At 46.8% G+C, this 23,752-nt stretch overlaps 6 protein-coding genes and 1 long non-coding RNA gene across 14 annotated transcripts in view; 6 read left to right on the top strand and 1 right to left on the bottom strand.

The window, feature by feature from the left end:
- The window catches only part of LOC147045786 (uncharacterized), a 29,488-nt gene extending 6,382 nt beyond the window's left edge, over positions 1–23,106 (bottom strand). The window contains exons 1-4 of one of the 5 annotated variants that reach the window (XR_015068118.1): positions 22,776–23,106; positions 22,398–22,655; positions 3,262–3,373; positions 1,474–3,148 (exon numbers count right to left, since the gene is read on the bottom strand). This is a non-coding gene — a long non-coding RNA (uncharacterized LOC147045786). Of the gene's footprint in view, positions 1–1,473; positions 3,149–3,261; positions 3,374–9,925; positions 10,565–18,667; positions 19,896–22,397; positions 22,656–22,775 lie in introns of those variants that run through there. The other 4 variants (XR_015068120.1, XR_015068122.1, XR_015068119.1 and 1 more) reach the window with 4 other exon arrangements.
- LOC147045792 (SLAM family member 5-like) lies at positions 674–4,021 on the top strand. 3 transcript variants are annotated; one of them, XM_085929257.1, is made up of 6 exons: positions 674–1,008; positions 1,670–1,966; positions 2,296–2,814; positions 3,056–3,126; positions 3,202–3,415; positions 3,884–4,021. In XM_085929257.1, exons 1-5 carry the CDS (start codon positions 954–956, stop codon positions 3,403–3,405), a joined length of 1,146 nt encoding a protein of 381 aa, XP_085785383.1. In that variant the 5' UTR covers positions 674–953; the 3' UTR covers positions 3,406–3,415; positions 3,884–4,021. The 3 variants fall into 3 exon arrangements, with proteins under 3 accessions (XP_085785383.1, XP_085785382.1, XP_085785384.1); XM_085929256.1 differs by having other exon boundaries at positions 3,202–3,420; positions 3,884–4,020; XM_085929258.1 differs by lacking the exon at positions 3,884–4,021 and having other exon boundaries at positions 2,296–2,565; positions 2,725–2,814; positions 3,202–3,405.
- Positions 4,479–8,245, top strand: LOC147045791 (kelch-like protein 10). 2 transcript variants are annotated; one of them, XM_085929251.1, is made up of 5 exons: positions 4,479–4,732; positions 5,088–5,571; positions 5,859–6,470; positions 6,572–6,721; positions 8,096–8,245. In XM_085929251.1, exons 1-5 carry the CDS (start codon positions 4,479–4,481, stop codon positions 8,174–8,176), a joined length of 1,581 nt encoding a protein of 526 aa, XP_085785377.1. In that variant the 3' UTR covers positions 8,177–8,245. The 2 variants fall into 2 exon arrangements, with proteins under 2 accessions (XP_085785377.1, XP_085785376.1); XM_085929250.1 differs by lacking the exon at positions 8,096–8,245 and adding an exon at positions 6,957–7,703.
- Positions 8,225–11,596, top strand: LOC147045790 (kelch-like protein 10). Its single transcript, XM_085929252.1, has 5 exons — positions 8,225–8,376; positions 8,507–8,990; positions 9,114–9,725; positions 9,803–9,952; positions 10,187–11,596. The coding sequence occupies exons 1-5, from the start codon at positions 8,225–8,227 to the stop codon at positions 10,541–10,543; spliced, it is 1,755 nt and encodes a 584-aa protein (XP_085785378.1). The 3' UTR covers positions 10,544–11,596.
- Positions 11,916–15,070, top strand: LOC147045789 (kelch-like protein 10). The gene is made up of 5 exons (XM_085929255.1): positions 11,916–12,092; positions 12,398–12,881; positions 13,437–14,048; positions 14,118–14,267; positions 14,483–15,070. The coding sequence occupies exons 1-5, from the start codon at positions 11,941–11,943 to the stop codon at positions 14,840–14,842; spliced, it is 1,758 nt and encodes a 585-aa protein (XP_085785381.1). The 5' UTR covers positions 11,916–11,940; the 3' UTR covers positions 14,843–15,070.
- Positions 15,915–19,117, top strand: LOC147045788 (kelch-like protein 10). The gene is made up of 5 exons (XM_085929254.1): positions 15,915–16,169; positions 16,261–16,744; positions 17,310–17,921; positions 18,332–18,481; positions 18,589–19,117. The coding sequence occupies exons 1-5, from the start codon at positions 16,033–16,035 to the stop codon at positions 18,949–18,951; spliced, it is 1,746 nt and encodes a 581-aa protein (XP_085785380.1). The 5' UTR covers positions 15,915–16,032; the 3' UTR covers positions 18,952–19,117.
- On the top strand, positions 20,090–22,872 carry LOC147045787 (kelch-like protein 10). The gene is made up of 5 exons (XM_085929253.1): positions 20,090–20,261; positions 20,347–20,830; positions 21,102–21,713; positions 21,918–22,067; positions 22,319–22,872. The coding sequence occupies exons 1-5, from the start codon at positions 20,116–20,118 to the stop codon at positions 22,679–22,681; spliced, it is 1,755 nt and encodes a 584-aa protein (XP_085785379.1). The 5' UTR covers positions 20,090–20,115; the 3' UTR covers positions 22,682–22,872.
- Positions 23,107–23,752: the final 646 nt, after the last annotated feature.

Raw genomic sequence — 23,752 nt, 5'->3', positions numbered from 1 at the left:
TATTGACACAGTGCTGAGAAGCGGAAAGCCAAAACCACAGTTGAGTGACTGTTAAAATCCCCACCTACCCACAACTTCCTCCCTGCCACCTGCTCCCTCTTTCTTGTACACTCACTCTGTGTTTGAATTTTCCATAGCCAATGTTCAGATTATATGTAAAAGAAAACAAAAAGGCTCAAAATGCACTTTTGAAGAAAATGTGCCAGCTTACATTCACTGTAACTGGCCAGACCATTTGACTAGAAGTGCAAATGAAATTGCTGCGTGATGTCTTCTCTCAGTTTTTCTTTTCTTTTGGAAAATTCCAAGCCATTTTCACTTATAAAAGTGAAAATACAACAGTAGCAAAAAAAAAAAAGGCATGTGCCTTGAAAGATTTTTGAAAGTTAGCCTTTTTTTTCTTCCAGCAAGCCAGTTAAGGCTAGTCGTGAGAATTAGCATTGAGAGATTTTTGTCCGCTGTCCACCAAAATGGGACCTTGAAAAATACTAACTGCGGCTCTAGTTGTTATCGTCTGATGAAGTGCGGGCCCGGCGAGCCCAAGGTGCATTCATTGAGGATGTGTGATGTTCAGTTTGTACAAAATGTTTTTGTTTTTATTAAACACCACTGACACTTTGTTTTGAGTCGAAACACTGCCGATGTTTACTGTAAATACTGTCGGAGTCTGTTCCTAACGCCAACACCGAGGGAGGCTGCTCCTTTGAATCCTGTTGGAAATGAACTTGCAGGCACTATAAGCACGGAGAATAAAAGTTTTCTCATTGTCACTTACAGTTTTTGGCATATGCTTTGTGATTTTTGATTTTCCACGTTGGAACGTTTTGAAAATAGACTGTTAGCAGGAAGTAAGGTGGGCAGGTCGGCAGCCGACTGAATTTGTTTAAGCAAATTGTCGCTGACGTGGAGGACAAACAGGATCGCGCTCAACTTCTTCTTTTTGTCACGACAACATGAACCTGCTCACATTTTTCTTTGTCTCTCTGCTCCTAACGAACAAAACTCAAGGTAAGCCCGTCACTTTTGGTTTGCTCCGTCTTCACGAAAATGTATAGTCTACAGAAAAAAACAAAGCCTTGACTACAATGTTTTAGGAGGTGATGAGTATGCAGTAATAGTACATTTACACTCGGACGCGGAACAGGATCTGACCGTGAGCCTCCAGAGAAACTGGACGAGCAGGACAGGAACACAGACGGGAGACAACAGTAGACACCGACAGGGAGAAACACACGGGCAGGGCTTAAATACATAAGGATTACGGTGATGAAAGGGTGTGGTTGAGGTCAATTGCCAGCCGAGCGTCTCTGGCACGGAACGTGACAAAATGTAGACAAGTTGGATTTGAAGTCTACAAGCAGTCACAAGTTGCTGTACCTCATGAACAAAAACAAAACGAAAAAAAGAGAGCACTTGCAGTTTCTCTTACCATACCCCTTATATCTAATGATTGACTTCCTCTTCTGTCGATAAAAAAAATAAAACCTGGTAACATGCTATTCAATGCCAAAACAATGAAAATAAATTGCTGCATTTTGTCTGGGGGGTGGGGCATTGTGGAAATGTAAAGTGGATTTTTTTTCCCTTGAGACAAAAATTACATAAGAATAAGTCAATATTTTTAATTGGCATATTGATATTTATTCTGGTCTTGTTTTTTTTCCCCCAGGGTCTGAAGTAAAAAGCAAGTTTGTTCAGCTGGGAACTGATCTAAATTTGGACGTGAACACATTCGATTTTACACCGGAAAACATCTTCTTTTGGCGCATCAATGGATCTTCAAACATTTTAAGACTAATTGACAATAAAACAAAAATTTATCCACCCTACCAGAAACGAGTGAAGATTTTAAAAAACCTCACCTTGATATTAAGAAATGTACAATATGTGGACGCTGGACTATACACTGCATTTCTCAGTGAGAGTTCTGAGGAGAAGTTAGCCGAATACCAAGTTCACATTCAAGGTACGTCGTCAATTGAAATGGTTGTTGAAGTCTTTTTAATCCCAGAACATAACCAACAACATATCATACCGAATTGTCCCAGAAACATCATTGGTACTCCTGAAAATTGAAAATCGTGAGGCTGTGGTCAACATCAGATTGACCCCTAAAGTGATCGGTTCCTAACAAAAGAACCAAGCAGGTCAATTTGATCCATTATAGCCATTTATTAGACCGGGTCAAACATTTTCCGGATCACATTGACTAAGTAACATTATTTTTGCCCCCTCCAAAACAACATAACCGCAGGTTAACTTTCTACCTGTAAGCTAACGAGTCGAAATTTTCAGCCGCCTTATCTCCCATCGAGCTGGAGGTGGTGTCAGTGTGGGCTGACTCGGACTCGTGTAACTTCACGGTGACCTGTAGGACCGACAAAGCTAAAATCAACGCCACTTTTGGATGCCGTCATGATAACTGCACCCGGGCCCGAGGCGAGGTGAAGGATGCGAAATTCAAAGCCTTCGTCTCCAATTCCTCCATTATGTGCGAGCAAAGCAACCACGTTAGCAAGAGCCAGCAGGCAAAGGCGCTTCAACAAGTCTGTCGTCAACAAGGCGGTGAGTGTCACCGGAACCGAATAAGTTGGGTTTGTTCTACAGACCCCAGCAAAGTCAGGATTCTTACTTGTAGCCACTTTTATGCAGAGATCCTGCAGCGTATAAGGGGCTTGAAAAGTCAAAATATTTTGGTTGATTTTTGTTGTACCTCCCCCCTAGAATCCAACAAAATCTCAACGGTGACCTGGATCGGGATATCAGTAGGCTTTGCTGTCCTTGTTGCTGTTCTTATTGGACTTGCTTTAAGAAGTAAGTTAGACTCATGTCCTGAAGCTGTTTATAGTTTTAAGCACTTGATCGCCTCCCCTAAACCTTGTCCAACCCAGGGTGCCCCTTACAATGTAACATATCATTGCTCTTGTGTCGCAGAGCAATGGGAACCCTTGTCCTCCTTCCCTTAGCATAGTCCAAATCATTGACTCACTAACCAACCGCAGAGATGGCGTAAAAAACAATTATAATCTGTGGTGTATGTTGACCAAATTCTCAGAGTTTGGGACTTCTTGTGCAAACACCAAACGGAGAAAAAGACGGGTCATCCGGCAACAAGAGGTTCCTGAGGTAAGTCCTTGAATCCGACGATCTGTTCAAAGGCATAGAAACCAAAGTATAGTCAAACTTTTGATTTGTTTGCAGGACCTCACCCTGGCACAAAATGTGGATGGCCATAATATCCAAAACGAGATGGGTCCGAACCTGATCTACTCCTTGGTGGAACATCACAGGGGACCGAGCGTGACCACGTACGCTCAAGTTCAGAAACCTGCAAAACCTCGGGAGATGCAGAAAGCGGATTCGTTGCTGGTCCCTGGGCACAAGAATCCCTTGGTGGCATTGTAACCACGCCTACGTTAGGTTCACACATTTCCGTACCTGCAGATTTTCCGTTTTTGCAAAATGCTTGCCCTCGTTATGTTTTCAGTGGGTGGCTCTCTTCGAACTGTTACTTGAGGTTTCTGTGAAATGCACGGGACTACTTTTCAGCAGTCATTTTTCCAAATTTTTACAGCTGCTGTAAAAGCGCAAAATAAATTGTAACGATAAAGGTTACTGACGGGCCTCCCATTTTGGCTTGTGTTGCCACTTGGTGTCGACCCACCTGGCGGTGACTAAGGGCTCAGGTTGCGACCGCTATGGCTTACCTGATTTCTGGACGTGTGACGGTGGCGAAATGTGGATCAGAATAGCGTGTTTGGACTAGTGGGGGGCGCATACAACATATTACCATATGGAAAACGCTTTAGTGGTCTTCTTTAACTCTGTGGACAGCGACATCAATCATGTCTTCTGTAATGTTCTGCTATGTTCTTTATTGCAGCTGCCGTGAAATCGCTATGTAAATAAAGTTGAGTTGGACTGAGGAGGACGTCAAAGAGAAATAATTGCTGCTTTTGAATTGCAAAAATTGCACAGCGAAGGACCGGAGCCTCAAGAGTGACGTCGAGAGAAAACCTCCCCTTAGATTACACTTGGCGTTTGACTGCGACCCTTTTCAAGCAGAGTTGCTTGAGGTGAGGCCAACACGTCTCGAATGACATCGTTCTGACATTTCTAGTCCCACTGGATGATAAAAGTGGCCTCGAAGCCTTTTTGCCACCAAGCATCAGGTGAGAAACCGACCGACCGACCGACCGAGCGGTTGTCAGTCATGTGACCACCCCCAACTGATCTCAAATTTGGAAGCGAAAAGGCCTTTTGATTCAAGTTGAAATGCCTTTAACAACCAAGAAGATTGTTGCCTTGCCTGAACTTTGGCGCACTTCTTTTGCTTGAATTTGTTACAAATTTGGTGTTTGTGATTCTGGGGACAAAACAACTGTGGACCAGTGATGTTTTCCTTAATTCTAACGTGTGTGCGCTTTGATGATGCGTCAGGTAGCTTTTGACACAGGATGTCATTGTGATGTCATGACATGAGCAACCCCGCCAACCCCCACCCAGCCCTTTGCTGTCGTTTGTGCCGCGACTCGGCAGGACTCCAAAGTGTAACGAAATGGTCAATATTCAAGATGAATTGCGTGGATGGTAGACTTGCAAGCAAGTGCGTAGAATGTGTGTACGAAGAGCTACGTCAGACCCGAGGACTCAGCGACGCACTGATAGTAGTCGACCATGTGGAGTTTCACGTCCACAAGATCATCATGTGCAATTGCAGCCCGTACTTTGGGTGAGTGCAAAGTCAAAGATCCCAAGTCAAAGATCCGGCCTCATTAGAAGAGTTTAACAGCTGGGGGGAAAAAAAGACCTAACTCTTGTCACTGTGATGTGATGCTTTAAAGTTCAGACCCAGTGGTTCTCAAACTGGGGTCCGGGTACCAAGATAGTAAAGCAATTAGTTGTTCCAAATGAAAATTTGCCACAATTGGTCAACTTTCATTCCTTTGGCATTCAGGGGTAGACGTGGTCGTCACAGGCGCCAGGAAAAACGTTTCTCAAGGCTTCAAATTTGAGAACCCTGGTCACGGTCCAATTGTCCATTTTATGAAACGTTGAAATCTTTTCTCTGTGTTCCCGATGTTCAGGGCCCTCTTTCTACGTTGGTCCACCCCAGACCAGAAGGTCTATGCCATACAAGGTCTTACAGCTCACTTAATGAAGCTCTTTATTGATTTTGCATACACGGGCTACGTGTCGGTGACAGAGGACAATGTCAAGGACTTGTTAATAGCCGCCGACAAGTTCAACGTCATAGGCGTGGTGGAAATCTGCTGCCAATTTCTAACGGAGCAGCTGTGTCCAGAGAACTGCATCGGCATCTGGCAGTTCACCAGGAACTGCCACACCCCGCAGCTGCAGACCAATGCCTACCAATATATTTTATACCACTTTGAGGAGGTGGCTACCACGGACGAGTTGCGGCAACTCTCAATGCAGGATTTGAGCGATATGCTCGACAGAGATGACCTGATTGTGAAAAAGGAGAACATCGTTTACGAGGCCATCTTACACTGGATTGCTCAAGAACCTTGGGAGCGGAGCAGAAACATGCCGATGCTCCTGGCCAAGGTAAGTGGCGCTCGTCTCGACGGCACCAAAAACAAACGACAATCGTTGGGCTTTGGGTAACGTGTGACGCCAGACTAACTAAAACTTACAACCAACAATACTAACTGACCCCCGTATATCGTAGACGGTCAAGCTGCTCGTCGACAATGTCACACTCTACACTCAGTCTCCTCAGTATACCGTCCACACAACAGACAAATTCTTCGTGTAGTATGCTGAGGAACCCTGACGATGTCATCTGAATAAGACTTGTGACGATCCCCAAAAATCTTCTTGCCATTGTGTAGGTCCGTCTGGCACTGACCAGTCAGGAGTACATCACCATCAACGTGCTGACTAACCAACTGGTGCAAAACAGCCGTGAATGCCTGGAGATGGTGCACTTTGCGTCACGCGTGATTAGTCACATGGCGAGTAGCTCTGTGTCCGCCTACTGCAACTTGGTGGCTCGTCCTCGCCTGCCTTCTGCTATCCTGCTAGCCATCGGGGGCTGGAGCGGACCGAGCGCCACCGAGTGCATCGAGGTATACGACGTCCACGCCAACTGTTGGGACTACCTCTTTGACAATATGGACCAACCCCGAGCGTACTGCGGCGCCATCTTTCTCGATGACGCCATCTACTGCCTTGGCGGCTTCGACGGCACGGAACACTACAACACCGTCAGCCGCTTTGACCTGAAAACGCGCACCTGGCAAGAAGTGGCCCCCATGCACTCGCGCCGATGTTACGTGAGCGTCACCGTGCTAAACGGGTGCATCTTTGCGTTAGGGGGTTATGACGGACATGTAAGACTTAAGACAGCCGAGTACTACAGGCCCGAAACCAACCAGTGGACCCTTATTACCAGTATGCACGAACAGAGGAGCGATGCCAGCTGCACCACACTTAATGACAAGGTGGGTGGAACCTGAACGTGGATGGATGGATGGATGGATGGATGGATGGATGGATGGGTGTCTGTCGTTCAGGCCTGACCCATCCCAACCTGTGATTCCAGATTTACATTTGCGGCGGCTTTAACGGAAACGAACCCTTGCAAACGGCAGAATATTACAGTCCAGAGACCGACGAGTGGACAGCGATGGCTCCGATGAGCAGCCGTCGCAGTGGTGTCGGAGTCATTGGCTTTGCTGACCATGTTTACGCAGTGAGTACAGTCTGAAGTTTGCTCCAAAATGTGCGGTCAAAGATTTGTCTCCCAAAATGTGTGACCAAACACAAAACATTGTTATAAATGTGTGACCAAAGTGTCATAATACTTTGAAGATAAATTCTTACGTTTTGACCAGTAAAAGAGCTCGACGGGAATATGTGCAACACCAGACTTGAAATTTGAGGTCGTGTTCTTACAATGGTGGTAAGAGTAGCTTTCGTGCCGAAAGGTTGGAGGCTACGATGGCGAAGTCCGTCTGACCAGCGCAGAGGCCTACAACCCTCGAACTAACAACTGGATCGTGTTGCCCCCCATGCAATGCCCCCGAAGCAACTTTGGCATCGAAGTAGTGGAGGATTGTCTCATTGTCGCCGGGGGTTACAACGGCGTCTCCACCACCAGCCACGTGGAATACTACGACCTGACGACCGGTCTCTGGTCTCCAGCGAGCGACATGCGTATTTCCCGTAGCGGTCTCACTTGTTGCGTGATGACTGGACACTGCAACATGACCCAATGCGCCATCATTCAAAACGATCTACCCTTGCTCTTCCTGGAAGACGATATGACACAAATGGACGATGATGTTTAAACAGAACACATGGGGACTGCCCTGAGAAGTCAACCGAAAAGGTTTTCACCACCAAGAGGAAAACATTCAATAAAAGAGGAAAAAAGCCATTACTACAAAACATGCGGCTTCATCGTTTTGTTTTTTGTTTTTAAATATATTTTTCTCAGACATGAAGAATTGAGATCTATCTGTAAAATATTTCCAATCTATTTTTTTCTCACCTCTTAAGTAAGGAACTGAAGCCAAAATTTGGTGACAACCATTCATGCTTGGTGGGGTGGAGGGACAAATAAAGTGAGACAAGGAAATATCTTAACTGTTGGGTGCAGTTCTAAGCGATCGTCATTGCATGAACTGATGGAGCCTTCTCTGCAAACCATCTTTGTTTGAAATTGTATTTAAAATAAATCTGAACTCAATGTAACATTGACCGACTTGACTGATTAGTAGCATTTTTGTGCCCAAAAGCAGGGTAAAATGGTAGATTGTTCAAAAGCGGCTCTATTTTTTTAGCGTAGAAGGCCTCGCTCGATTGTTGGGGAAAGGTGGAACTTTGGCATTGGCAGTTTAATATTTAGGGGATTTGAGGTTTAGAAACAGTTTCCACATCAGTTGATATTCTGACTCTAGGTCTATAGACCCTTTCCTTTCTTACGTCTGCGGTTAAGCTGGCAACTGAATACGGGATTTGTTTGTTATGGCACCAATGTAATATTAATGGGAGTTGAACCCAGTGATGTTTGCTTTGAATGTAAAGCACGGAGGCCTTGATGATGTGGATGATGTCACCGCAGATGACCAACCAGGCTTCTGACACAGAATACCAGCACGATGTACTCCCCAACTGCAACGGTAGACTATGTGACTTCCGCTGAGGCTTCGGCAGAAGTCCAAAGCGTTGAAGACATGGCAAAAAATTCAAAATGAGTTACGATGTACAGTTGTCATACAAGTCTGGCTCCGTGTACAACCAACTACGCCTTACGAGAGAATTGAGCGATGCCGTCATTACGGTGGATCAAGTCGAGTTTCACATCCATAAGATCATTCTGTGCAACTGCAGCCCCTACTTTAGGTGAGTAACGGGACCCATTTGTCAGATACAGACGAGTGGCACAAGTCGATCGATCGGGTCAGGCTGAAGTCACCAGCATTACGGTTTGCTTGGCCCGACGAATGAAATATCAAACGTCTCTCCTTTTCAGAGCCCTCTTTTTACGGTGGTCCTCCTCAGACCAGAGGGTCTACACCATACATGGTCTGACAGCTCCCTTAATGCAGGTTTTCATTGACTTTGCATACACCGGCTCCATATCTGTGACAGAGGACAACGTACAGGACTTGTTGATAGCGGCCGATAAGTTCAACGTCATTGGCATCGTTCGATCTTGCTGCGCATTTCTATCAGAGCAGCTCTGCCCGGAGAACTGCATCGGCATCTGGCAGTTAACAAAGAACTACTGCGCCCCGGAGCTCGAGGACAATGCCCATCAGTACATCCTATACCACTTTGAGGAAATCGCAATGTCGGATGAGTTGCGGCAACTCCCCATGCAGGACTTGTGTGACATCCTGGACCGAGATGACCTGATTGTGAAAAAGGAGAACACGGTCTACGAGGCCATACTCCACTGGATTGCACAAGCCCCCCTAGAACGAGAAGAAAATGTGGCTCTGCTCCTATCAAAAGTAAGACAAACCCTTTTGACATTTTGGAGGCGTGAGGTCTGCCTGCAATATGCAGAACAGTGAGGAAAAAACCCCACAATGTCAAATGAATAACATACACTTGCGTCTTCTTCTGACTTGTAGGTCCGTCTGGCTCTGACAAGTCAGGAGTTCATCACTGTCAACGTGCTGACCAATCAGCTGGTGCAGAGCAGCAACGAATGCCTGGCAATGGTGGATTTTGCGATCAAAATTATACATCACATGAGCGCCACCTCCGTGTCTGGATTCTGCAACACGGTCGCCCGCCCTCGCCTGCCTTCCACCATCCTGATGGCCATCGGCGGTCGCAACGGCCGAAACGCCGCGCACCGCATCGAGGCGTACGATGTGCACACCAACTGCTGGGGATACCTGGTAGATGACATGGATCAACCCCGTTCATACTGTGGTGCCGTCTTTCTCAATGACGCCATCTACTGTCTGGGAGGCTTTGATGGGGCGGAACACTACAACACCGTCAGCCGCTTTGACCTGAACACGCGCACCTGGCGGGAAGTGGCGCCCATGCACTTTCGCCGCTGCTATGTGAGCGTCACAGTGCTTAATGGGTGCATCTATGCAATCGGAGGTCACGACGGACGGGTGAGACTTAAGTCGGCCGAGTACTACGAGCCCGAGACCAATCAGTGGACTCTTATCGCCAGCATGCACGAACTGAGAAGCGACGCTAGCTGCACCACCCTCAATGACAAGGTAGTTGAGCTCAGGAAGGTGCATTTGTATTTTGCTGACCTTGCGTTAATTGGCCAGTCACCTTCATGTGGTTCCAGGTGTACATTTGTGGCGGTTTTAATGGAAATGAGTTCTTGCAAACAGCAGAATATTACAGCCCAGAGACCGACGAGTGGACAGTGATGCCCCCCATGAGCAGCCGTCGCAGCGGCACCGGAGTCATTGGCTTTGCTGACCATGTTTACGCAGTAAGCATAGCATGATCCAGTAAACCCTGCCATGAATGGTAAAATGACGCGAGTATTCGACGCCCGCTTGAAAATGTTCATAATTGCCTATATGAATAGTTTAAAGTGGAATAACCCATCAAGGCCGATCACTGCAAGCACTGTAGAAACGGGTGTCGCTGTAATTGAACTGTGCAAAACACTTGATTGGAGTCCTGTTTTAAGAAAATGTTTCCACTCTATTGCACTTTGAAGGTCGGAGGTTATGATGGTGATATCCGCCTAGCCAGTGCCGAGGCCTACAACCCCCTGACCAACAACTGGATCGTGCTGCCCCCCATGGAATCCCCCAGAAGCAACTTTGGCATTGAAGTTGTTGAGGATCGCCTAATCGTCGCCGGAGGTTACAATGGCGTCTCCCCGACCAAACTGGTGGAGTTCTACGACCTCACCACCGGTCTGTGGTCTCCAGCCAGTGACATGGGGGTCTCTCGAAGCGGTTTGACTTGCTGTGTGATGTCTGGACTTTGCAACATAGTCCAATATGCTATGCTCCGGAATGATCTACCTTTGCTAGACTTGGATGAAGAAATGCTGAGTAACGAGGACTAAACCAGACCAAGGACCATTATGCTGAAAAGTGCAAAAGAGAAAATATAAGACAAAAACAATCTCTCAACTTGAGTTTTTTTTTTTATGTCATGAGCCAGCTTCATATACATCAAAATGACATCTACATTCAGAACCAAAACAAGGGGACAAGCTGCTCTAAGATGACATGAAGCAAACAATTGCCTTTTGCCTTTGCACTATTAGATGCTTTATATTCAGTTCAAACCCCCATTCGGAATTTAATGTTTTTTTTGTTAGTGTTGTAGTTGTAAATAGTTTCTTTGAATTTTTGTATGTCTAGTCTCATGCTTTCTAAACCTATTATTACATGAACATTATTATTAGTAGCAGTTTTGGAAATAGCACTGAGGAATGCATGGTAAAACACTTGAGCATTGACTCCATATATCCCTAATACCCAGGTTAAGTTCCAAGTCATAGGAAACACCAATCTTTTGTAAGAAAATTCTGTGCAGTAGTTGCATGTCGAATACATTTTCTAGCAGACGCGCTCTCTCTCCTGACAGAACACAACTGTCAATCAGCTGATGACAAAACTATAGCGACGCTCCGATTGGCTGAATCGGTACATACGAGTATTATCCGGGAGATGCGTGTTTCTTACTCAAAACAACGCAGATAAAACAAAGGAGGAGTCTACTCATCCTGGAAACTTCTCTGTTAACTTTTCTTCACTCCAGCAACAATACGCTGCTAATCGTGTTTGTGGAACTGCACGGCCATTATAAAAGCAAACCAATGTATAAAGCATCCGTGACTTCCATCATTTGGTGGTGGAGCTAAAGCCCTAATGAGTCTTTGATTGCATCTGAATAAATTGTTCGGACGCTAAACTATGAAGCTGGCCTTGCTGTTCTTACGGTGGCCAAGATCATTTCAGGGTAAGTCCATGGGGCACCATGTGTCAAACTTAAACCTTTGGGAGACCGTCCCAGGTTCAAACATCTGACGCAACGGGGACTGGACTCTGGACTGATCATCAAATATTGGAAGCCGTTCCACAAGTAAATTTTCCCATGCTATCTTGGAGGTGCATCGTGTCAGTAGAACATTCAAACTTGGTTGGACTAGCAGTGGTCATTAAATGGGAAAAATATGAAACAAAAACGAAGTGAGTATTGGATTTTCTGATTAAAATGTGGCTTTCCTGGTGGAAAGATGATGTATTTCTTGACATTAAAGTCACGATGCTCTGATGATGTGGATGATGTCGCCGCTAATGGCGACCGTGGCTTTTGACACAGAATGCCACCATGATGTAATGCCAGAGCAGCCCTTGCCTGTCTGCTCACTACGCAGCCCTCACATTGCTTTACGTGACTTCTGCTGAGACTCTGCAGATGCCAGAAGTGTTAAGAAATGGCAACAAATTCAAGATGAGTTATGATGGTAAACTTCCATTCAAATCTGCCTCTGTGTATAACGAACTGCGGCTGACCGGCGGACTGAGCGACGCCGTCCTCAAGGTTCACAATGTTGAGTTTCATATCCACAAGATCATCCTATGCAACTGCAGCCCATATTTTGGGTGAGTAGTTAGGGTTTTTAATGACTTGCATTCAGAAGTGGCAAAAGCACTCTGGTTTGGAGAGTAGTATCAATCGAGGGTCTAAGAAGGGTTGGAGCCCATTTTGACAATGTAAGGAGAAGAAGGTTCAGACATCTGTTTCCAAAAATTGGGAGAAAGTCGTGAGAAAAATGATGAAGTAAAGCGGAGAGACCTAAATTCTTTGTTCCTTCCCACCAACTGTTTTGTATACAAGAAAAATATAGAAATGTTCACTTGGCTACTAAATGTTGGCTGACAACCTGTGTCTGTATTGTGGTGCTCAGGGCCCTCTTTTTACGATGGTCCACCCCAGACCAGAGGGTCTACGTCATACAAGGTGTTACACCTCACATAATGCAGCTCTTCATTGAGTTTGCATACAGCAACTTTGTGTTGGTGACCGAGGACAACGTCAAAGACTTGTTGATTGCCGCCGATAAATTCAACATGACGGCCATCGTCCAATCCTGCTGCATGTTCCTGGCAGAGCAACTTTGTCCGGAGAACTGCATCGGCATCTGGCAGTTCACCAAAAACTGCCACACACCAGAGCTGCAGATTAGCGCCTACCAGTATATTCTTTACCACTTTGAGGACGTCGCAGCCTCTGAGGAATTGCCGCAATTCACCATGCAGGAGTTGTGCGACATTCTGGACAGGGACGACCTGATTGTGAAGAAGGAGAACACCGTTTACGAGGCCATCCTGCACTGGATTGCGCACGCGCCGAGGGAGCGAGGCAGGAACCTGGCCATCCTCCTGGGCAAAGTAAGTCAGCTTCCCCCGAGAAAAAAAAAAAAAAGTTCAATTCCCAGTCATACAGGTCTTGCAGCAAAGTCCTTAAGAATTGAATCAAGATGTCTCACACTGTACAGAGGTGTACTTTTTGCGATTTTATAGATAAATGATACTATTTCTAGTCACTGAGGAAAGCCGGGGGTGCGCGAGGTTTTTTTTTTCCCCCCAGAGAGGGGGTATAAAAAGAAATAATTGAGCACTACGCTTAATCCAAAAGGCATCTTCAGTTCTTTGGGTTAAGATTGAGATGTCTTCAGCAACCAAGATTCAATTAAAAGCTCTGATAAGAGACATTAGTCTAACATCATTGAGTACGCCCAGTACGTCTTGCTGGCTACCAAGTAAAATTGAAACTTGGATTCAGAATTGGGTCCTTGACAGACAAAATGTGTTCTCTGTAAGACATGCCTGGAAGTAAGTTACCTAATGAGTACAACCATGGCAGTGCCAAGCAGTGTCAAATGAGGTCTGAAACTAAATGGGTCTCTTAATATCTTCATTGAAATATCAGTCTGTCCTCTGTAGGTCCGTCTGGCTTTGACCAGTGAGGAGTTCATCACCATCAACGTGTTGTCGAATCAGTTGGTGCAGAGCAACAACAAGTGCTTGGACATGGTCGCCTTTGCCACCCGAGTGATCCACCACATGGTGGCAAACTCCATATCCGCATACTGCAACCTGGTGGCCCGTCCTCGCCTGCCTTCTGCTATACTTCTGGCGATCGGCGGTTGGAGCGGCGCCAACCCTACGCAGTGCATCGAGGCATACGACGTGCATGCCAACTGCTGGATCAGTTTTATCGAGGACATGGAGCAACCGCGGGCATACTGCGGCGCCGCCTTTCTCAACGACTCCGTCTACTGCCTGGGCGGCTTTGACGGCGCCGAACACTACAATACCGTCAGCCGCTTTGACCTGAATGCACGCACCTGGCAGGAAGTGGCGCCCATGCACTCCCGTCGGTGCTACGTGAGCGTCACGGTGCTAAACGGGTGCATCTACGCACTGGGGGGGTACGACGGACGGGTGAGACTTAAAACGGCGGAGTACTACACGCCTGAGACCAACCAATGGACTCTGATTGCAAGCATGCACGAACTGAGGAGCGACGCCAGCTGCACCACCCTCAATGACAAGGTAGGTGGCACTAAAATCAGTCAGGCAGGCAGGCCCACTTCAAATCACTAGAGCGTCTCTTCATTCCAGATTTACATTTGCGGTGGTTTTAATGGAAACGAGCCCCTGCAAACGGCAGAATACTACAGTCCCGACACTAACGAGTGGACCATGATGACGCCGATGAGCAGCCGTCGCAGTGGCATCGGAGTCATCGGGTTCGCAGATCACGTTTATGCTGTAAGTGATGCGTAAAACAATGATTGACAATCGCAATGATTGAAAGAACTTTTTTAGCACTCGCCTCGAGAGATTCTGGCCTCAGGACAATGTCCTCAGTGTGTAAGGACTAGGGGAGGTGAAATCCCAACTTGAAACCATAATGCTGCTTCAGTGTTAGAGCTGCTGACCTTGTGAATACGCTTGCCTAATATGTATGCTTCTTACTCCATAAGGTTGGCGGATATGACGGTCAAACTCGTTTGACCAGTGCAGAGGCTTACAACCCGCAAACAAACAACTGGATCATCCTGGCCCCCATGGACTGCCCCCGGAGCAACTTTGGCATTGAAGTCATCGAAGACCGCCTCTTTGTGGCCGGGGGGTTCAACGGGGTCTCCACCACCAAGCTAGTCGAGTACTACGACCTCAGCACTGGTCTGTGGTCTCCGGCCTGTGACATGCTGATCTCACGAAGCGCTTTAACTTGCTGCGTGATGTCGGGATTCTATAACATGGCACACTACGCCATGCTCCGGAATGAGCTACCGCTGCTATATATGGAGGATGAGATGGACACGGAGGATGACGTCTAGACAAAGACAATCTTGAAATATATTGAAAATTGACACTAGAAAAACCCTGAAATAAACTGGTATATGACTTTGAAGTAATGTGGAAAAATGCCTCAATGGCTCAGAATGGAAATGGTCAACAAGAAACAATGGAAAGTGGTTGCTTTGAATGAGATTGTTTTTTATTTCCCTTTTTACATAAGTCCTTCCTTATTCCTCAGGTGAATAAAGATTTTTGTTATGAAATGACTTCAGTTCATTCAAACTAAGGTTAGGGTTTCAAATCAGGGTTTTATAATTGGTTTGGGGTTTCAAAGTAGGGTTTCAGGGGTTAATGAAGTTTCAATCTAGGGTTGGGGTTTCAAACTAGTTGGGTGGAAAAGGACAAATGACAAATGAGAAAGTAAAAAAAAAAAAGACGGCCTAAGAACAAACGGAAATGGGTTTTAGTCCCTCTGATGAAATGGCCCATCGCTGAAAGTAAAGTTTCACATAGGGATAGGTTTTTAAAGCAGCAAAATGATAGACTAAAGTGAACTTATGTCTGTCACCGACTGAATGGTCTGTCCGTTACTGACGAACACCCAATCTGCTGAGCACTGATGAATGCCAGACAAGGACCCAGGCTGCTGAAAAACGTCCAACTGGAAATCCAAATCTAGAAGTGGATTTTTATACAGTGAATAAAAACAAAACAATTGAAAAGTGCTAAACAAGCATTCCAGCATTCCAGCATTCCAGGTATTCACTACAAACAGAAGCTGCAAAGCCTCCAGTGGTATGACGCAACAACACATTGAATGAAGCAACTTCACACAGTAACTCTCCGATGAAACTAGATTCCAAACTTTGAGCCCTTCAGAAAACACCCACCCCTGAGTCATATAACTGAAGACAACAGAGTGGAGTGGGCAACTCCAACACCCACTGAGTGCCAACCAATCTTTAGTGGGAATGTGGTCCAAAGTGTGATGTGATGCGTTTCTTCCTATTAAAGCATTGAGACTTTGATGATGCGGGCGAGGTCGCTGCCATACTCGTCGGTGTCTTTTGACACAGAATGCCAGCATGATGCTATCTCCCATCGCCACTACCGCCCAATCTCTCCACTGCCCCCTCTCCTCTTAGAATGTCTCTTCCATGAACCCCCGCCGCTCGGACCCCGGGGCCGACGCCCAGCCGCACTATGAAGACACTGCGACAGCTTCAAGATGAGTTCCGATGGTCCGTTGGCGTGTGGCCAACTGCAGCATCTCACCAAAGGCCTCAGCGATGCCATCATCGCTGTGGACAACACCGAGTTCCACATCCATAAAATCATCCTATGCAACTGCAGTCCCTACTTTGGGTGAGTTGGTGGGAAATGTCGACGGACAAAGATGATGGACCTTTTCATTTCAAGTTGATCTTATTTGTGTGTGTGTCTCCTGGTTGTTCAGAGCCCTCTTTCTCCGCTGGTCCAACCCAGACCAGAGGGTGTATGTCATACGTGGTCTGACGGCCCGCTTAATGCAGCTCATTGTCGATTTTGCATACACCGGCACCGTTTCGGTGACAGAGGACAATGTGAAGGAGTTGTTGATCGCGGCCGATGAGTTCAATATGATTGCCATTGTTCAAATCTGCTGCGCATTTCTAACAGAGCAGCTCAGGCCTGAAAACTGCGTGGGCATCTGGCAGTTCACCAGGAACTATTACGTTCCACAGCTGCAGCTTGAGGCCCACCAGTACATCCTCTACCACTTTGAGGACGTGGCCGCCTCGCAAGAGCTCCGCCGGCTCTCCGTGCAGGACCTGTGCGACATCCTGGACCGCGATGATCTCATTGTGAAGAAGGAGAACACTGTGTTCCAGGCCATCCTGCACTGGATCGCGCATGCGCCCCGCGAGCGAGGCAGGAACCTGGCCGTGCTGCTGGCTCGGGTGAGTGGAACAAACTCATTCAAGGGTATCTGAGACACCAGAATTTAACAAGAATTGTTACCTAGCAGAAGAACACTTTGCCTCGGGTTCAGAGTTTGAGTATCAATACCTTCCAACCCCAACCTTTGTTTTATTGTCCTTATATTAAACCCTAACCTCAGAGCGAGGTTTGAAACACTAACTTGAAACCTATCAGACTGTTAATCACAATCTAGTTGAAGGAAGAAAGGGAACCTGTTAAAGACCCAGCTATCCATTTTCAACACCGCTTATCCTGTTCAGGGTCGCGCGGGGTGCTGGAACCTATCCCGGCTGACATCGGGCGAAAGGCAGACTACACCCTGAACTGGTCGCCTGCTAATCGCAGGGCACATATAGAGACAAACAACCACTCACACCCACTAGGATTGTCACTAGCCCGTTCCGTGTGTGAAGCAAACTTAAAACCCCAATCGTGCCTTCAAATATTCATTCAAAACTGTAGCCGTGGCTAGAACGGTTTGATCAATTGGTTTAGAACTGAGTACTCACATCACGTACATTGTCTTGTCTGTCTATTGTGCAGGTCCGTCTGGCCCTGACCAGTGAGGAGTTCATCTCCGTCAACGTACTAACCAACCATCTGGTACAGAGCAGCAGCAAGTGTCTAGACATGGTCGATTTCGCCACTCGAGTGATCCGTCACATGAAAGCCAATTCCGTGTCCGGGTTCTGCAACCTGGTGGCCCGTCCTCGCCTCCCTTCCGCCATCCTTCTGGCAATAGGCGGCTGGAGCGGAGTCAACCCGACGCAGTGCATCGAGGCGTACGACATCCACGCCAACAGTTGGGTCAGCCTTTTGGACGATATGGACCAACCGCGGGCGTACTGCGGTGCCGCCTTCCTCAACAATGCCATTTACTGTTTGGGCGGCTTTGACGGCACAGAACACTACAACACAGTCAGCCGCTTTGACCTGAACACTCGTACTTGGCAGGAAGTGGCACCCATGCACTTCCGCCGTTGTTATGTGAGCGTCACCGTGCTAAATGGATGCATTTACGCAATAGGAGGCCACGATGGACGTGTAAGACTAAAGACGGCCGAGTACTATACGCCCGAGACCAATCAGTGGACTCTTATTGCCAGTATGCAGGAACAGAGGAGTGATGCCAGCTGCACCGCCCTCAATGACAAGGTAGGCAGAGGTGTTTTGTTTGTAGCTCTCAAACGGGGTTCCCAGGGATCTGCTTCAGGGTAGGTGGGTAACCCAACCCTAACCAGAAAAGATGGGAATTTCTCTGTTTTGCTGTGGTCCTTCAGCAACAGACTGGAGCTCTAGAGTTGGTCGTGGCTTGTGGTTGAATCATTGTCTTGAGATTTGGTGACTACACATTGTGCCTCGGAATTGTTAAAAATATTCAGCGTTCAATGTAATCCTAACATCTATCATGAGTTGACCTTGAAAAGTCAAGGTGTCTGCCATTTTATGGTTATTAACAGAATGATTCTCAGTTGCTCACAATTTGAGTGTACAGATCAGGGCAGGGAAGTTGGGAAACTTCTATTTGAGTCACCTCACTAATGATCAGCCACATTTGGTTACAGGTTTACATTTGCGGTGGTTTTAACGGAAACGAGTCCTTGCAAACGGCGGAATATTATAGCCCAGAGACCAACCAGTGGATGACCACGGCCCCCATGAGCTGTCGCCGCAGTGGCATTGGAGTCATCGCGCACGGAAGCCTCGTGTATGCTGTAAGTAGAAGGCTGATACCCGCATGGGCATCCATCCATCCATCCATCCATCCATCCGAACGGCTGATCATATCAGAGGAATTTAATCCTGCTTTTTTTCCCCGAAGGTCGGAGGCTATGACGGTGACGACCGCCTAGCTAGTGCCGAGGCCTACGACCCCGAGATGGACACCTGGATCACACTGCCCTCCATGCAGTGCCCCCGCAGCAATTTTGGCATCGAAGTGGTGGAGGATTGTCTCTTTGTGGCAGGTGGCTACAATGGTGTCTCCACCACCAACCTGGTGGAGTACTACGATCTAAAACTCGGCACGTGGTCTGCAGCCAATGACATGGGCATTTCTCGAAGCGCTCTGAGCTGCTGCGTGATGTCCGGCTTGCCCAACATTGCCCAGTATACCATGCTTCGTAATGATCTGCCTTTGCTGTTCTTGGAGGACGATACAGTTGATATGGAAGATGATGTCTAAAAAAAATACCGGAGTGACTTTGTGCTAACAGATTACTGGAAAATGTGAAATCATACCCACACGCTGATAGCTTTCCATTGAGTGTTTGGTTTTGTCAATATTAAAACTCTAATAGTTTGGTGAAATAAATTATGATAGCATTTTGGAACAATTGGCTTGTGACTGAATGGACAGTTCACTGAATTAGCAAAAGATTAGTTTTTGGCATACAAAGTCAAGAACGTTTTGCATCGGGGAGAGCCATGGGTTGATGTCTAAATGTTTTACACTTGTTTAATTCTGACCAGCATATATTATGAAACTTCCACTTGTCTCACACATGCTATTCTTACATTGCATATTCAAAAATTTGAGAAACTGAAGTGATGGGACAGCATATACACGTTTCAATTATACCGAAATACTTTATATAACCGCAATATTACAAAACTGACAAATTTGAACCAAAGACTGACAAAAATTAGGGTATGCAGACAACAGGTAAACGGATTTATTGTAATTAAGTCGATAAATAAAAAGGAGTGTGAGTGAACCAGATGGGTCCAATCAAGAGGACCTCTCCCCCGCCTGCCTACCCACCGCGACAATTCAAAGCATCAGCTTGTTACAGTTCCAAAGTTTTAGACCTGGTACAGTGGGGTAAGAACTGGAATTGACTTTGTTTTCTAGCGCAAATTATCTGAGGACGATGTTCACCACCTCTTTTGGACTCTGGCATGAAAAACTACGCTACAGTTAGAAACCTTTGAAACGTCTGGCGGTTGTTGGAGCTCGGGAACATTCTCTGAGAACAGAAAAGGATTCAGATTCAGAGTGTTTCTTCATCCAGGAAGGCGAGTTCAAAGAAAGCAGGTGACTTTTGTGCCATATGAAATCCATGGTGTCGTCTTCAATCAGCCCCAAATCCACCGGGATAGGCTCCGAGGAACTTAGTCTTTCTGCTCCTGTTCATGTGGAGTGTAAAATTGAACAGTGATGTTTTCTTTCAATCCAAAGTGCGCTTGCTTTAATGATGCCAATGATGTAACCACTGATGACGAGGAGTCTTTTGACATAGAAGGCCACCATGATGTAATCGGAGCACCCCCCCTCGTGTTAATATTGCCCACTGACACTTGCTAGAAGAGGCCCAATAAAGTGTTCCGAGATGGCAAAACTATCAAGATGAGTTACGATGGTAAATATTCATACAGGTCTGTCGATGACGAACTACATCTAACAAGAAAACTAAGCGATGCGGTCATCAGGGTTGACAATGCTGAATTTTATATCCACAAGATTATTTTTTGCAAGTGCAGTCAATACTTCAGGTGAGTTGATGATTTCTAGGTAAGCAAACGAGAAGAATGTTTTCGAGAGGAAAAACTAATGATATTCATTCTATCAAATCTTCAGAGCCCTCTTTCTACGTTGGTCGGCTCCAGATCAGAGGGTCTACGTCATACGTGGTCTGACGGCGCAGTTAATGCAACTATTTGTCGACTTTGCATACGCCGGCAAAGTGTCAGTGACAAAAAACAATGTCAAGGATTTGTTGCTGGCTGCAGACCGGTTCAACATAACCGGCATCGTCCAGACCTGCTGCGCATTTCTAACGGAACACCTCTCTCCAGAAAACTGTATTGGCATCTGGCAGTTCACAAGGAACTGCTACACCCCGGATCTGCAGCGAAACGCCTACCGGTACATCCTCTACCACTTTGAAGATGTTGCGAGTTCAAACGAGTTGCAGCAACTCTCTGTACAGGACTTGTGTGACATTCTGGACAGGGATGACCTTATGGTGAAAACAGAGAACACCGTTTATGAAGCCATTTTGCACTGGATCGCACATGCACCTTGGGAGCGAGGTGAAAACATGCCGTTGCTGCTGGCCAAAGTAAGTCAAACAAGCACTTTGGAAACTGGACTTTGCAGTCCACAGTACACCATCTATAATGTTTGGGTTTAGGATGAGGTAAAATCAAGGAATTGGTCAGTTAGTCTTAGAGTTACAGGTTATAGTAAGGGTAGGTGTGGGGTTTGGTGTAAGTTAATAGGTCGGGGTGCTATTCGTAATCATTCGGATTTGGGGTTAGGTGTCTGGCTGACCGCAGTTCATAGTCCCCCCCCACGTTGCTGCCAACCTGATTCTGCTTTCCACTGCGTAGGTCCGTCTTGCATTGACAAGTGTGGAGTTCATTGCAATCAAGGTGCTGGCCAATCAACTGATCCAGGACAGCAGGAAATGCCTGGACATAGTTGCCTTGGCCACCCGTGTCATGTGCCACATGACCACAAACTCGGTATGCGGCTACCGCAACTTGGTGGCCCGTCCTCGCCTGCCTTCCGCCATCCTGCTCGCTATCGGCGGTTTCAGCGGCCCCAACCCGACGCACCTCATCGAGGCGTACGACGTGCACGCCAACACGTGGGCCGACCTGGTCGATAACATGGAGCAACCGCAAGCTTACTTCGGCACTGCCTTCCTGGGCAACTCTGTCTACTGTGTGGGCGGATTTGACGGCCGCAGGCACTACAACACTGTCAGGCGCTTTGACGTGAACACTCGTACCTGGCACCAGGTGGCACCCATGCATTTTCGCCGCTGCTCCGTGAGCGTCACGGTACTAAATGGGCGCGTGTACGCCATCGGGGGCGTGGATGGTCGTATCAGACTAAAAAATGCAGAGTACTACACGCCTGAGACAAACCAATGGACTCTTATCGCCAGTATGCATGAGCACAGAAGCGACGCCAGCTGCACCACCCTCAACAACAAGGTTGGTGATACTGAAGGCACACTGCAAAATCAAAAATCTAAGGTTGAAATTCTTTGCTAGTTAATATATTGCTTCATTTGAGAGCATTTCACTTGCTTAAAATATCTTTCATTTTATTATGATGGAATATTACTTATTAGGATTAGGATATAGATTGTATTATCATGCCTTGAATTTAATGCTCAGTTCACGTTTGATTTCCAGGTTTACGTTTGCGGTGGTTTTAATGGAAACGAGCCCTTGCGAACGGCCGAGTATTACAACCCAGAGACCAACGCGTGGACCATGATTGTCCCAATGAACTGCTGTCGCAGTGGCACCGGAGTCATCGCGTATGCCAACCATGTTTATGCAGTAGGTGCAATACGCTGAGATAGCGTGGTAACGGTTTGGGTCACCCATTTTAGGGTTAGTTGGGTCAATGTTAGCGTTAGGCAGAGGTGTCCACGTCCCGTACCATGCACTCCGTACAATCCAGCCTCCTTGACAGGCTCGAGGACTGAATTTAGGTCAAAACAGACCAACATAGTTAGGTTTGGGCATTCCGGTTAAAGGTCAAATTAGAGTATGATCTCTGATTTGTAACACTCCTCTCCCTCCTGAAGATCGGCGGTTTTGACGGCGACATGCGTCTGTGCAGCATGGAGGCATACGACCCCAACACGGATACTTGGATGCTCTTACCTCCCATGCAGTGCCCACGCAGCAACTTTGGCATCCAGGTGGTGGAGGACCGCCTCTTCGTGGCTGGAGGCAACACGGGTGTGTCGTCCACCAACCTGGTGGAGTACTATGATGCCCACTCCGCCACCTGGTTCCCGGCTTGCGACATGGCTGTATCTCGAAGTGCGTTGAGTTGCTGCGTGGTGTCCGGCTTGGCCGACATCGGCCATTTTGTCAAGCTGCGCAGCGAACTGCCTTGGCTTCAGTTGGAGGGAATGGCTATGGAAATGGATAATGAGTTTTGAACAGTGAAAAGATTGGAATAAAATAGTAGACCAGAAGAAATGACATGCATAACAATAGTGTATGTTAAGTTAGCGAGTTAGCTTTCTCAATTACCGTAGGCACGCCAGTTTACTCGGTGGCCAGTCTACACCGAGTGTTTACACGCAATGCCGAAACGAAAATGCACGTTCGCGGAGGAGTTGAATAAAAATAAAAAACTCGTGCTTTCGCCAGGTTCGTAATCCTTATGAAAAAAGGTGTACTCTTTTTCAGAAACCCAAATCTGGTCACCCTACGTTTAACCATGTACTGTACTGAAATCAAATTGTCAATCGGTATTCATACGTATGGGTCAACGTGGTCGTCCGAAGCCCGCAACCATCGAGGACACGCGGTATTGCAAATGCGCGGACGATGGCGGAAGTAGTAACACGTACAGTCCTCTGATAGGTTCATCGGGTCTCCTATTACTCCTACGGACCTTGTTAAAAGCCCCCCCCCCTTCAGACTTTGGGAAAAATTAAAAGCTTTTAAGTGCGTCTTATGGTGCGGAAAACAAGGTAAGGTAAAATGTTCAGACGAAACTTTGGTTTTAAACCAACCTAGAAATCTGGTCAGATGGCACGGCTTTATTTCCATTTCATCCCACAAGATGGCGGCAGACTCCCAAACCCAGGGAACATGGGGGGGCGTGACATCATCTGCAGGGGGGGCTTCAGAGGGTACGCGAAGGACAAACGTCTTGAATTGCATGATATCATTTTGTACTAATATGATAATATATCTTCGACGGTGTCAGGCATGAGAGGGGCCATAATCCGCCCGACGACCGCGTGAGATGAGAAGGGGGAAATAAAATCGGAGAAAAAAAGTGGGCAAGAGGAGCTGTGAAGGTTATTTTCCACATTACATCTCAGGCAAAAGGAGAAAGCAGAAATATCAGCGACGTGGCGCAAAGTAATGAAGGGCCAGCCGCTTGCCCTCCTCTTCATTTTTCATCCCCGGGCACCAAGGAGAGGAGAGTTTTCCCAAGGTGAACGGGAGTGCAGAAAAATAAGGAATAAAGGAAACAAAGTGTGGAAATGCATGAG

Source organism: Syngnathus leptorhynchus, chromosome 14 (assembly GCF_054491065.1).
Source record: "Syngnathus leptorhynchus isolate UIUO chromosome 14, UIUO_Slep, whole genome shotgun sequence".
NCBI lineage: Eukaryota > Metazoa > Chordata > Actinopteri > Syngnathiformes > Syngnathidae > Syngnathus > Syngnathus leptorhynchus.
Note: the sequence above shows the minus strand (reverse complement) of the source record. Positions and strands in the feature narration are given on the sequence as shown.